This window comes from Ursus americanus, chromosome 6 (assembly GCF_024610735.1).
Source record: "Ursus americanus isolate L20-20 chromosome 6, mUrsAme1.1.p, whole genome shotgun sequence".
NCBI lineage: Eukaryota > Metazoa > Chordata > Mammalia > Carnivora > Ursidae > Ursus > Ursus americanus.
In genome coordinates this window covers 38,825,473-38,839,720 of record NC_142132.1, presented here as the reverse complement: position 1 = coordinate 38,839,720, position 14,248 = coordinate 38,825,473, and the positions used below count along the sequence as shown (strand labels likewise).

At 40.0% G+C, this 14,248-nt stretch overlaps 1 protein-coding gene across 1 annotated transcript; it reads right to left on the bottom strand.

Annotated features, from left to right (window-relative positions):
* Positions 1-177: 177 nt before the first annotated feature.
* Positions 178-14,248, bottom strand: NCOA4 (nuclear receptor coactivator 4). The gene is made up of 11 exons (XM_087863189.1): positions 14,052-14,248; positions 13,613-13,804; positions 8,673-8,742; positions 7,203-7,343; positions 6,931-7,019; positions 6,331-6,439; positions 5,695-5,784; positions 5,049-5,195; positions 2,923-3,939; positions 2,125-2,265; positions 178-1,761 (listed from the first exon to the last, which is right to left on the bottom strand). The coding sequence occupies exons 1-11, from the start codon at positions 14,246-14,248 to the stop codon at positions 1,756-1,758; spliced, it is 2,199 nt and encodes a 732-aa protein (XP_087719315.1). The 3' UTR covers positions 178-1,755.

The following is a 14,248-nucleotide window of genomic DNA, read 5'->3' as shown; positions in this document are numbered from 1 at the left end:
AGCCAAATGAAGTTGGTAATATACCTATCTTTTACTAATTTAAGATTCACAAAATACACTTAAGTGAATATAAAAACAATTTATGTTCAAATGGTTTCTCAGCTGTTCTCCTACCTAAAGGTTAACGTGGTAGACCATTCTGAGACAGGGTAGTTTTACAAATAAACACAACAACTATGGCTGTTAATGCTTTTAATGGAGTGGGTACAAAATGCATCAATGCAAAAGAATGTTTTACATACTCATTAGCACGGTGATGAATGTAAAATTAGGAATACATCCTTAAACCTCAAAAACTACAAAGTTTCCTGCAACCTATTAATGGAAAAGGCTCCTTAAGTTTTTACCTGCCACCTTTATTACTAAAGTTCTAAGTGGTATTGGGGGGAAGGGGACAAAAAAATAGGAGGCTCTTTCCAGCTGTGGTTCAAGAAGTCCCATGAAGCTGTATGGCAAAGACTGTGGGGCTGAAGGTTCCCCAAAAGGGTTTTTAGACGACCATGTCACAAACTTGAAAAGTATTAACAACATATAGGCAAGCTGAGTGGCTTAATAGTTTAAAAGCCTGGAAAGCAGCTACGGTATCCCACCTTAGAGAATTTAAAAACATTAGAAATCACATTTCCTACAGAGAAACCTTTTAAAGCATGGACGTGACTTTTAAGGATACTGAGAAAACATCAAGTTTTCGTAAAGCTTCAGTAAACACCCCAAGGCACAAGTGTTCAAAACAGCCTGTTCACTAAAAATGTCACTGCATTCTACTTCCAGAGGTATAGGTATGCTATGCTTGCAGTGAGAGGACATTTATTTTATTCCTAGTTAAAAGCACCAGGTGTCAAGCTCAGCTTCCCTTTACACAGGATGCACCAGTAACCCCTAGGATAGCAAATAGTTCAAGTACTACTTTTCCAACATGTCTTGCCTTTTGCTCTTTGATTGATTAGTCAGCACTAGGGCTCTCTGACTTGTAGTTCAGAATATTTTGAAAATGGCTAGGACTACCCTGAATATAGTCTTGAAGCAAAATGGAGCCGTTCTAAAAGCTCACTAGATACTTTAATAACATTTAGAAAAGGGGAAAAGACAAAATTTGCAGTAGCTGAATCTCTTTCAGAAGAAAAATAATGTAGAATCTGACATGTAGGTTAAAACGTTTTGTGATTAATGTCCAAAATTGCCAAGATTGTTAATACCCATTTTGGCAAGGGAAAAAAAATGATTATACTGGCAAGGTTAACTATTTGTGTGAAATATACTATATATTAAACAGAAGAATCATTTCCACCACCAATGGAAGAAAACCCACAGCGAGGGAAGCATCTAAAGGACAATCAAAAGGTTAGGGAAGCTTACTAGCTTTCGAATACATCAACACACCTTGATTATAGAACTATTTCATTTTTAAAACTACAGTGTTTTAATGTACTTCTAGTAACAAGCCAATCTAAGGAGCTGTAGAGGCTTATGAAAAAGACCTACCCACCAAGAAAGATGCTGTGTTTCTAGTGTAGGGCTGAGTCAATACTTCTGTAAGAAGGAACTGAATCACCTCAGCATCAACAAACAGCCTTTTTCTTTTACACGGTAACTCATAATTTGATGCCATTTCTCTTCACTAGCTCGAAATTAGGCAGGAAAGGAACTAAGCTGACTGGTCAGACCCAGAAACACAATGATTTGGCAAGCCGCACAGTCACTCGGCCCATGGATGTGTGATAATTTGCAGAAAGTTGCTTGACTCGTTCCATTCCTTCACATCTATAAAGAAAAGCCCAAAGATTAGAGTCACTTCACTACAGGATAAAAGCAAATCTCTCTCCCCACCCCCTTAGAGCTCTGACTCATTTCTCAATAAGCTAATAAAACCCACACAGGCTCTGAAAATTCCCGACAGCTATATCATCTTGAAAGGTCACTTTCAAGTATGTCCTAGTTATTTCATAAAGCAAGTTCAAGTGAAATACCTGAAACTGTTATGATCCCCCAGCCACCCTCACATGTCTAGCACACATGCCATTAACAGGAATATAGTCCAATGGGCAAAGTGTGAATTCATATTGAAAACAAAACATCTACAAACAGCTAAAATCTCATTTTTTCACACTAGTGGCATGTACGTACCTGTAGAGGAGTTCGATACAACCACTTTTCTTTGTCAACTTTAAGCTGCATACAGGCAAAGAGGTCACAAACTGCTGGGAGGCCATAACGGTCTTGGGGAAAGTTACGTTCCTCCTGTAGGGGTGAGTTAAGTAATACTTCCTGCAAGAAGACAAAAAGGGTGGGTTGCTACATGACAACTGGGAGACAAGAAACCAACTTATTAACTCATCTTCCAAATAGTGTAGCATCTATAAGGAATATTGTTTGCTATGTTGTCATGTCGTAAATGTTGGCCATTCTCTCTAATAAGCAAGAGCAAAGGTAAGGTACAACAGTAATCTTTTCCATAAACAGCCAATAAAATAGTCTGGGGTTTTGGTGGGGTTTTTTTGTTTTTGTTTTTCTTTCCTGCAGGATGGGGACTGGGGACCTGGAAAATGTACAAAATTTTCAGTCTGAATCACAAATCATCCATCAAGATTAATAGGCCAAATAACATTGAACATATTTAAGGATTTGGCCCATTTGCAAGATTTGAGATTAAGAAAGTATAAATCTGGGGCGCCTGGGTGGCACAGCGGTTAAGCGTCTGCCTTCGGCTCAGGGCGTGATCCCGGCGTTCTGGGATCGAGCCCCACGTCAGGCTCCTCTGCTATGAGCCTGCTTCTTCCTCTCCCACTCCCCCTGCTTGTGTTCCCTCTCTCGCTGGCTGTCTCTGTCTCTGTTAAATAAATAAATAAAATCTTTAAAAAAAAAAAAAAAGTATAAATCTACTAAGTATAGTTGAAATGGTGTTATTTTGATGTCTGTGCTCACCTTGGCCTTCTTTCGAAGTAGCCACTTGTCTTCTCCTGAGGATAAATGGCTGAGGTTTCCCATTTTCTCTCCTGGCAAGACCCAGTCAGCTGTGTTAAAGGGACACCAGGAAGTGGCCACGGGGTTCGTAAGCTTCTGCTTGCCAGCTCTGTCTTCAGCACTAGGCACTTCTTTGGGACAACCTTCTTTGCATGTGGGTGTGATGAGCCACTCTGACAAAGGACTATTCCTTATGACTTGGAAGCAATCGGCAATTCTAGAAGGAGCCACTGCCTTTGACATCTTAGCTTGTTGTGTTGCCTCTTTTCTGGAAGGACAGAGCCACACACTCAGGGAATCTATACATTTCTCAGGCTCAGGATTTGGTTCCACAGGCATACCATTTTTGTCTTTTCCTTCTTTCTTCAGAAGCCATTTACACAGAGCTTCCTTCTCACAGTTCTCATCACACACACACTCTGCAAAGCTTGTACAGGGCTCGTTGGCTTTGCATACCTCCTCTACTTTAAATGTGTCCTGATGGTTCTGGACAAGCCAATCCTCAGTAATCAGGTTGGGAATGGACAAGGGTTTCTTGGCTTCTAAGTGGTCATTCAGGCACTTCAGATTGCCCAGGTTTTCAATCTCCACACCCTTGGGCTGGTTGCCCCGACAATTGGTACAGGAATCGGGCTTGACAAGCCAATCATTCACACTATAGGGCTCCTGGAACACCTGCAACAGGAGCTTCAACTTCTCACTGGTTTCACAGCTGCTATTCCCAGGCTTCTCCAGCTTACGGGATTCCTGAGGAGTCACCAGCCAATCAGAAAAGTCCATCTCATCTTGATCAAGAAGGTCCTGGTCTCCAACCTTTTCAATTTCAGTAGAGTGAGAACTGGTGGTAGAATGACTGTTACACTTTTGGTAAGTTGGTTTTTCAGGAACCTCTTGTTGCTGACTCTTGTAGAGCCAGTTTTCTAAGCCCTTTAGGTTGCCCCAGACATTACTGAAGAAACTGCAGGCTCTGGCAGAAGTCTACACAAGAAGTACACGGTATTAGTTCACCAGAACATTATGGCTGCTTTGGGGTTCAACGATAAGAGTTCTATCTGCACATTTATTACAATGCCCAGTGTTTCTAAATTTAAGTAGATAAGGCCAAGAGACAAAAGATTTCTCTATTGAGATATTAAAATACATATCTGAGTAACAAATTTAATTAATGCAGTTTTTAAAAAACTAAAAAATATTAAAGACAAAGTACGAGAAAGCATTTGTAGCATATTTAAGAGAAAAGAGGCTGGTAGTTCTACATACTAAGCCTTTATGAATAGAGAAGACAAAAATGAACAAAGAATATGATTAAGCAACTCTCCAAGAAGGCTAAAAACATGAAAAATATTCAACGTCCATAAGCAAAGAAACTTCAAAACAAAAGTAAAATTATTACTTTGTATCAAATTTGGAGGAAGGAACTTAAAAATGACTGCCACTATTCGAGAAGTTTCAGGGAAGGAAGCACCCTCAATATTCTGCTGAATATTCTTCTGAATATAAATGGTACCAACTTCCTGGAAAGCCAAACTGGCAATATGTATCAAAAGTCTTAAAGGGTATGTAGAATTATAATCTAGAAATGCAATTTCTAGGATTTTACTGCTAAGGAATTAATCAAAAATGTGCACAAACTAACTCCTGGCTGTTTAGGGGAACTCTGTTTATACCCAGAAAAACTGGAGTTTAAGTTAAAGCCAATCAATATTACATACTATTAAGGATTTTATGGAAGAAATTAAATGAAGGAGAAATCTATTCATGCCCTACTAGTGAAAAAAATCTGCTAGTCAAAACAGGATTTATAGAATCATGTTTTTGAAGTATATGTACACACAAAAATGGGAAGTATATAAACAAGAACATTACAGTAATTAGCTCTGCATGTTGGGGTTATGAGTATTGTATTTCCCTGTAGTTCTTTTTCCTAAATTTTCTATCTATAGTGAAGAGGTGTCACTGTTGTAATAGAGTTGTAAAAATATTTTTAGCCTAGAACTAAAAACAAAACAAAGGAATAAACTGTGAGTTAAAAACTAAAACCATCTACTACTCCATCTACCTCAGAAACAATAAAGGCAGCAACACACCTGACTATTCTCCAAGGTCTGCTTTTGGGTGAGCCAGTCCTGGAGGTTGGTGCTGGGGATGTAAGGAGCCTGACGACCATTGGCAGGTTTGCTTCCAAGGAGCCATTCGCTGAGAGAGACAGCCGTGGTGCTGGATGCTGACTTCTGCTAATCACATAATACTCTGCTGCTTAACGAGGCAATGCCAAATACCATGGAACGTTCACCAGAAAAGCAGGAGACCCAAGTCTAATTTTGGCTTGCCGCTGACCATGCACAAGTCACATAACTTCCCTAAGCCTCCATCTTCACAATTATAAAACAAGTATAGCTCATCTCCAGGGTTGCTCTCAACTCAAAACATCTAGCATCCTATATTCACATTGCCTTAAGAATTGTAAAGAGAAGTTTCCCTAACAGAGAATTACCGCAATCAGAGAGCTAATGATAATGTCTTATGAACTAATTGGTAGCAATGACTTTCTCTCATAACACCCACAAAACCTCTGATTTTCTATCCGACATTCAGTCTCAAGGGGACTGTTTAATTGCATAAATTAACTCACTTCCGCTGGTGCCATTTTGCAAATAAATGGTAGCAAAAAAAAAAGATTTAGTCAAAAGCCAAAAGACATATAAGCCAAGTAATAACTAAATGATATTTTACCTGTTCTGGCAATGGGATATAACCTCTTTTCTCCAGGAAAGACCCAAGATTTGATGAATTAGCATGAGCAATCAGGTGCTCAGGAATTTGCTATAAAATGAAAACAAATTAATCATGTTTATTAATGTTATGCTTTCATTCCAAAAAAGTAAAACTGTAATTCCTAAATTTCAAAAGTAGTAAGCAAAGCATTATCATTTCACTAGAATATTCTTTACACTAAATTCAATGACCTATATAAGTAGTTATGAAATCTGTGAATTCTCTACTACATAACTATCATCATACAAGAGAATTCTTCACCAGAATTGGTAGTATTACTGCTTTTAACAAGACTCAAATGAACCCATGTTTGGTTTTTTGTATTAAAGACCATTCGAGCCATAGATTTTATAAGAAATACGTCAAAAGTTATTTAAAAGGATACAAGATGAATTCCGGAGATGATAAGTGAGTCAGTACCACATTCTAAGAATTACCAGCCTAACGCTCTATTGACTTAATCAGAACATGAAACTCTGAAGTTTACCAAATGCTCAAGAAAGCCACTATTCATAGTAAAAATGTTTAAGACCATCTGTGAGTCCACAGATCTGAGAAGTGCTCTATGAATTATCTGAGATCAACACTACTCACGATGGTCTTGAGGGATCCAAATGTGGTGATGGCCTGGCGCAGAGCAGTTGTGTCTGCTTCAAACAGTAGGACAGTCGAATCTTCGGGTTTGAGGGTCAAATTGCCCAGTCTGAAGGAAAAAAAAAAATCTATTTTTAAGGAATAACAGTTTTACTCTAAAACAAAAGCCAAATTGTGAATAATTTGAAATGACTATACTTTTCTAAGAAACTCATCAGAGGCAGATGACTTCACTATGTACCACCAGATATAATATTAAGTATATAAAGTAGGATGTTCTTATCACAGGAAAAGAGAAGTCAGGTTAAGTCCAAGACAAACAATGAGTTACAAAACTGACTTTGTTTTTTAAATACATTAAGGTTGGGGCGCCTGTGTGGCTCAGGTCATGATCGCAGGGTCCTGGGATCAAGTCCCATGTCAGGCTGCCTGCTCAGCGGGAGCCTGCTTCTCCCAGTCCGCGCCCGCCCCCCACCCCCTGGCTTGTGCTCTCTCTGGCTATCTATCTCTCTCAAATAAATAAAATCTTTTAAAAAATAAATAAAATAAACACATCAAATCAAAGAGCCAAAAGTCGAAACAAGTAAAAAATATCTTTACCTCTCCAGGCACACAGAGACTTGATTGGCTAGATCCTTGTTTTGGGTGCACTCCAGTTGATGAATAAGACAATTGAACTGGCCCAGTAACTGTAAGAAAAATGAAACCATCCAGCCACAGTGATACTAAAAGCACCAAATATATCCAAGTTAACAAACGGCGCCTTAGATTAAACTTTTACCTGATCTATATTAATGCTACATTATAGGAAAGACATTTTTTGGCAAATAGAAACCATACTCAAACCAATTACAGCCTTGCAGCCACCTTACCCAGTAGAGCTGTTGGGTCTGCTGCTGAAGCGTCTCCTCTTTAAGCTGATAGATGAGATCTACCTGTTCATACAGCCACACCTCACGGCTTCGAAGGCATTCCAGGTGACGGCTTATGCAGCTGTGAATCTGGGCTTTAACCTAGCAAACACATACCTGTTAGCTTCACTACTGTTAGAAGCCCAAAGAACGGTGTTTCCCACAGAATGGTGAGTTTCTTAAACTTTTGGGGGGTCACAAATCCTTTTCGTTATCTAATCACATCTATGGAGCATCTCCCCAGAAAAATATCTATTAGATACTCAAAATTTTGCCTGTAATTTCGGGGTTTAGGGTCCCCAAAGCACACCCGTGGAGCCACCAAAGCCCCCATGGACCCAGTTTAAGAATTCCAGCCATAAAAGCATTCATAGCTCTAAAATCCTCCTGCAGTACCCCCTCCCTCCAGAGAAGCAGGTTTATTTGGTGGCCTAAAGTAATCAAGAGAAAATAAAAGGATATATTATGTAATACTGATCCCCCTCAGTTTTCCATATAATTTGAAAACCTACAGTCTTACAAATTTGTCACTGGAATAAGACAGGAACGTTAATAGCTAGCCCTTATCTCTTCTCACTCTATGAAGGAGCAATTCACTTACAGTGGGCCAATTCAGTAAAGAGATGTGCCACTACATGTGAACAGACAGAAGACCATTAGAGCAGACAGTTTATGTAAACCTAGAAACTAAATGTTTCTGGAAGCATAAATTGCAATTCAAAAAAGGACAAATTTAAAAATCCTAAGGAGAGAAATCAAAACAGCTATCAATTATCCATGAGAACTGACATAAGAAACTATTTTGAAACAAATTTTTTCTGAATAAAGTTGTATTTCAAAGTCACGTAATACTTGGTCTTCTCACTCACCAACACAATAATATTAGGTTAATGGAACAAAGAGATTTCATTCTGGCTTGATTTAACAGATAAAGTTATTTACAGAACCATGCCACCAACAAAACCATGCCACCAACAAGTTAAAAGATGGTAGGGGACATGATGAAGTGCCACACCATGCATCAAGGACATAGCTGAGAAGTATAGTACCCATTCATTTTGTCATTTTTTTATTGATGGCAGTACATGGCACAGCGACCACACAGAGGATCAATTTAAGAAAATACATGCTGAACGGAACTCTTTAAGGTAGTACAAGGTTTTCCAGACTCTTCTACCATCTGCTTAATTTCGCTTGGAAATCAAAGGCACCAACACTTCAGGCATACCATGCAAGGCACTGGGTGAAACTTTTTGGTTGGCACAGAGAAGCCAAGCCCTTGGCCTTGCTCTAACCAGCCCTGTGCCGAGAGTCCAGACAAGGGAAGAATAAAGCGCATGTCACACCTCTTGCAAGTTATCTTTAATTTGCTGTTCAGCCCGGAGAACTCCACCAATAGCAAGCTCCAAGTCCCTCCGTGCATCACAACACCTCAAAAGGGGTTCTCTGGTACTGGAGCAGCCGCTCTGGTCCTGTGAGGTGCTCATTCTGCTCACCGTTCCTTTGAAAGAAGAAAAAAAAAAAAAAAGAACAATCTAAATTGCACTGTAATTACAACCAAAAACCACCTTTCAATCATGCCCCAAATGATCATTCCAACCAGCTCCCAATTACTAACTTACTCAGATTACTTCCAACACAGGACCCGGCACATAGTATACTCTTCATCAATGCTGCTTCTTCTTCCCTGCCCACCACTATGCGTTGCTACCATACAATTCTGTGCATCTATGTTAGTGACACTTCTCATGTGAACAAATGATTCTTAAAAAAACAAAAAACACTAATTTTCCTGAACTGACAGGGCATATAGCCTCCAAAAAGTTACAAGAACACTACAGTGTTTCCATTTATAACCTACATGAAGTCAAAGGGGGCATCTGTTCTTTTTTTACCGATTTAGAGGTGAAGACTAAAAGGTACAGAAGGACCCATAATTACTCTCAAAAGCAACTACAAACCACTAACTTGGTAAACAGAATTTAGAACATTGTTTAGATCTAGCATTTACCTAAACTGATTGGGAAAACGGAAATTTTAAATTATTTTCTTTTTTAGGTGGGACCTTTTTTAATTTAGAAAGAATTTAGGAATGGTTTCATAGCTAGGAAGCTCTCAAGAATGTAAATCTAACAAAGTAATTCATAGGATTCTGATACAAGGGAGGTGCTTACAGACACTGGCGTGGGAAACTACAGAGAGTTTTCTAATAATCTTAGGTTTACAAGAGAAAAGAAATAGAAATGGAAAGAACAGCACACAAGCAATGATAAAATAATAAGAGACTGAGAAAGAAAAGTGTTGGAAAAACAATGAAGCAAAGCTTGACAAAAACTACTGGAAGAAGTCTGGTGTCTATCTTGGACAGCTCTAGAATCAGAGATGGTTTCTAAACACTTAGAAAAAAGCAGGCATCAATGTAACCCAGCAGGTGTTCACTAAGCCCTATGATCTCAAAGTTATCTCCTTCTTGGGCAGTTTTACTAAACTGGCCACTCAATGTAATCCTGTGGCCACACTCTATCTGGACGCTCAACAGTATGACCTGTGACAATGTGATATCCAATCTTCGGGGACAAAGTGAATATGAGCTAAACAGAGCTACAACTAAATGGAATCCTAAGATTATTTTTTACAAACAACTCAAAAGGATAAAAGACTGAAGCCAGTCTATAAAGTTTTTAGAGGTATGTTTTTCCCAATTACTCACCTGTTTCCCCTAATTACATGGATAAAAATAGCAGACATTAGGGTTACAGTTCACAAACAATGTTGATAAAAATAGATGCCACAACAATCTCTACATAGCTGTTAAATCTTATAAAACAAAATGTAAATTCTTAAAACTTGGATGGGGGAGGACAAAGTGGAAGAGAATAAAATGGTTTTAAAAGGATGAAGATGTTTAATTGAAAGTAACCTCTATGAGTTAGCACTGTGCTGGGCCTGAGAGAAAAATCACACACCATTTGCATTTACCAACAGTATAGTGTTTGTCACTGGACTAATCTGTTCCATGTTCATTTAACTAAATTTGAAACTTCTTTCTGAAAAACACACATTAGAACAGGGATTTAGAAAAGGGAAAGGGACCTTCAAACCATGAAAATTTTCTCCAGGAAGGGAAGCTGTTTAGCCTAGATAAGAGAAGTCTCTGGGAGGACTTGATTACGACACTCAAATACTTGGTGACCTGTCGAAAAGACTTAGATTTGTTCAGAATCACCCAAAAGGAGTAGATGAGGATTCAGAGGAGACATCTGAGGCAATATATGAAAGAACTTCCTATCAGCTCTGAAAGCAACGACCTTCTCAAAGAAGCCAGCTTTTGGCTGAACAGCAACCTACCCAGTGCAGAGTTCCCCCAAATGGCTGACTCCTCATCTGAAATGAAGCGAACTCTGGCCTAGACTGCATCTTCAAGCCTAGGTTTAGGACCAGAGAGCTAGCTAAAAGCTGGAAAGGGACAAAAGTGGTATAATCCCCACCCTCAGAAATAAAAGGATGGGAGGAAGAAGCCTAATAGGCTTTCTTTTGACCATCTCAGGAAAAGATCCATAGTGAGGAACTAGAGATCCTCTAAGAAACTGAAAGATTCAGGAAACTTTGTAATCTCCCTGTTATTTTGTTACCTCAGTCTGTTTTCCCATAATGACCTCTAAAACGGAAGGGCTTTTCCAACCCTCAAAAGACCAGCTGTACCTATTTTGCTAACTTCTTTTTCACACTGTAAACTGCCATGTTTTAAGCATAGGCATTAGTGTCCACACTTGGTGCACACTGCAGGGACTTTGAAAAATACCTGTGCAACACAAGTGAACCGTTGGCTCATACTTGGGAGAGCTGCAGTGTCACCTCATTACCACAAGTTGCTTCATTTTGCACTTGAAAGTTATATGCAAGGCATGTTTAGCTGTTTTTCCAATTATTAACCAACTTTCACTTGTGCCAAATTTCCCATTCTTAGGTCTTCACCATCTGTGTGGAATGCCAGAATGCCAGGCACAGTATAAAATGTAATCAATAAAATCAAAATGTACTTCACAATGCCAAAACCCCAGAGCTCTAGATCATATGGGTGGCAAATTCAAATGCATGTTAACTGCTGACTGTTATTACTAGATCCCTAAAGCAGATCTTCTAAATTCAATCACAAATACTATACAAACTGTCTAACAAGAACAAAATATGGCAAAATACACAAATTGGGTTTTCTCTATCAGCTATGGACAGAAGGCAGGATGAGATTTAAGTTACAAAACTGATTTTCCCCACATATTTATCACATGTTTTCAAAAAAATGAGTGTTATCCTTCAAAGCAGTCATCTTGTTAAGAAGGGTCTTTAGAGTCCATTGGTCACTGCCCCACCGCCTTCAAAAGAAGCCTGCCTTAAATGTGTATTTTTTGAGACAAAGTCAAAAGTTTAAGTGCTTCTAAAACTTCCCTGCCTCTAGGATCCCTGTCCTAGGTTTGGGGGTAGGGAGAAGGAGGAGGAAGAGACACACGCACCCCTCAAATAAATAAAGCTCCAGAAAAACCGAGAGCTTTCCCCAAGAGTTCTACAAACTATATATGCCATCTTTGCACAGTGGTTTGCACAATCTAATTATGAAATCCAAAGATCATGAAACCAGAATTGAGAAACTAACCACAAATGAAGCTAAATCGTTATCATGTGGTTTAACCATAAAATTTCCAAAAAGCTATAACCCTCTTGTGACCAACACAAACCACAATTTAAAGTTGAAAAACTTTTAACTATCTGTTTAGTAGACTGTTCTCATTTTATAGTTGAAGCCACTATGGCCAAGACAGTTTAAACCACCCATCTAAAGGCCACAGCCATAACAGGTTTGATAGAACTAAGGTTCCTAAGGTCTAGTCCTGGATGCTCTCTGACCAGCTTGTTCTTCCTTTAGTGTATTATGACCCACAAGTTACTTTTATTTGCCAACACTAGAGTTTGAAATTAACATTCCAAAAAAAAAAGAAAAAAAAAAAGCAAGAATGAACATTCCAATGGAATACTACTAGAATAGCTTCCATTAAGATTCTGTCCATTTTCACAGTTCTCAATAAATTATGACAATTTTTTAGAACTTTCTTCCTTCGATAATGCTAACAAAATACATAGTACTTGTTCATATCATTATAGTTTCAAAATAATCAAAACACTGCCTAGTACCAGTGCCAAGTATGAAGGACACAGCAAGAGCCCTGGATTCTGATCCCACATCTGTATCACAATCATTCAAAGTTCCATTTGTCTGTCTGAAGGCTTACACCAGGTCATCTCTAACTGCACCTTCCAGCTCTCACTGTTTGTCACCCTTCCCACCTGCCCCTACTCTCCAAAAAAGAAAAAAAGAAAAAAAAAGTCCACTTTTTAGTTTTCCTGGCATCCAAATCATAGCTAGAAGCCTACGCCCTAAAAAACAATCCACGGCATACATCTATGTTCTATGGAAATACTGCCAATTTGGTTATCTTTTATGAGACAATATATTTGCCTGTACAAATTTTCAGGAAAAAAAATTATTATAAAGTAATTAATATTCCACATTACCTTGAGACATTTCTTCTTCACACGTTGTTTTGTTTTTTTTTTTTTTTTTAAGATTTTATTTATTTATTTGACAGAGAGAAACAGCCAGCGAGAGAGGGAACACAAGCAAGGGGAGTGGGAGAGGAAGAAGCAGGCTCCTAGAGGAGAAGCCTGATGTGGGGCTAGATCCCAGAGCACCGGGATCTCGCCCTGAGCCTAAGGCAGACACGACTGCGCCACCCAGGCGCCCCCACACGTTCTTAATTGTTTTAAAAAAAAAAAAAAAAAGATTTTTTTTAATTTCACAGTTCATCAACTCAAAGGCTATATATTATGTCTTACCCTAGCCCCAGCCCACTTTTAATTCTTTATCAACACAAGTATTTTTGAAATTCAGGATCTGATTCTCCGTAATTTTTTACACCTCGCAAATAAAGGTTAATATCGGAAGAGACTTAAACAAAAGGTAACAATGAAATCACAATAGCATATTTTAAGATTTACACTTCAGAGTTTACTGCGCCGGGATCCGTCTACCTTTATACTTGTAACTACGAGCAATCAACCCCAGCACATCAACTTTCCGAAGCAGTAATTGCAAACCGACCACAAAATTCCCCACCTAATGCCAAGTAAGACTTTTCTAGTTAAAAGCAACAATGATTCATGCAACTTTCCAGGTTCCCCAACACTTTCTAAGAGCACAGTAGCCCTAGGAAGTCACGGTACGGTCCCTGGAATCCGCAGCCCGCAGGGTCACCGCTCCCCTTCCCCACTCCAGCGTGGCAAGCGATTCCGCTGCGTTCCTGGGCTGCCCGACGAACCTCGCAGGCTGGGTCTCCGCCGCGCGAGCAGCTTGGCGAGCCGGAGGCCGCTTTATGCCCGACTCGAGCGCCGCAGGTCCCCGAGGCCACGAGCCCCGCCCCGCCCCGCCTGCAACCAGCAGCAGCCCCGGCAGCCGGGAGCGCGCACGTCGGCGCCCGGGACGAGCCGGGAGGCTCCGCCCACTTGGCCACCTTCCCCCACCCCCACCCCCCAGCAGCTAGCAAAGCTCCGGCGTGGCTCCTCCATCCCCGCGCCCCCGCTTCCGGAAGCCGATTCTCAAGGGCTCCTCTCCAGTCTCCCCTCGGCCTGGCTGCTCCAGCTCTTAGCCTGTGTTCCCTCCACCCCGCTCCCCTCCCCAAATCGTGAAGACGTCTACAACTTAAGGGTTTTGCTGCTAATCACTACAGAGAAATAACCGTGGGTCTTCTGAAGGCTTACCGAGTTATTCTTGGAAGGTCCCTGCCCAGTAGCTTAGGCCTCCTGAGATCACCACCGTCAGCCCAACTGGGGTTCAGCCCTCGCCTTTTGTTCCAGGTGTCCATTATTACTGTCGCCAACTCAATAAGAATTGCATGAATTATATGTAAAATGTTTAGGACAGTGCCTGGCATACAGTACTCCTGTCTGATTATCAT

What these genes read in the sequence shown, in the direction of transcription:
- NCOA4 (XM_087863189.1), bottom strand. Translation starts at nt 14,248, where the DNA reads ATGATAATCAGACAGGAGTACTGTATGCCAGGCACTGTCCTAAACATT. An exon ending in GTCTCTGTGTGCCTGGAGAG is followed by an intron (nt 6,440 to 6,930) that starts GTAAAGATATTT and finishes TTTTTCCTTCAG; the next exon opens with ACTGGGCAATTTGACCCTCA. An exon ending in ATATCCCATTGCCAGAACAG is followed by an intron (nt 5,196 to 5,694) that starts GTAAAATATCAT and finishes TTATGTGATTAG; the next exon opens with CAGAAGTCAGCATCCAGCAC.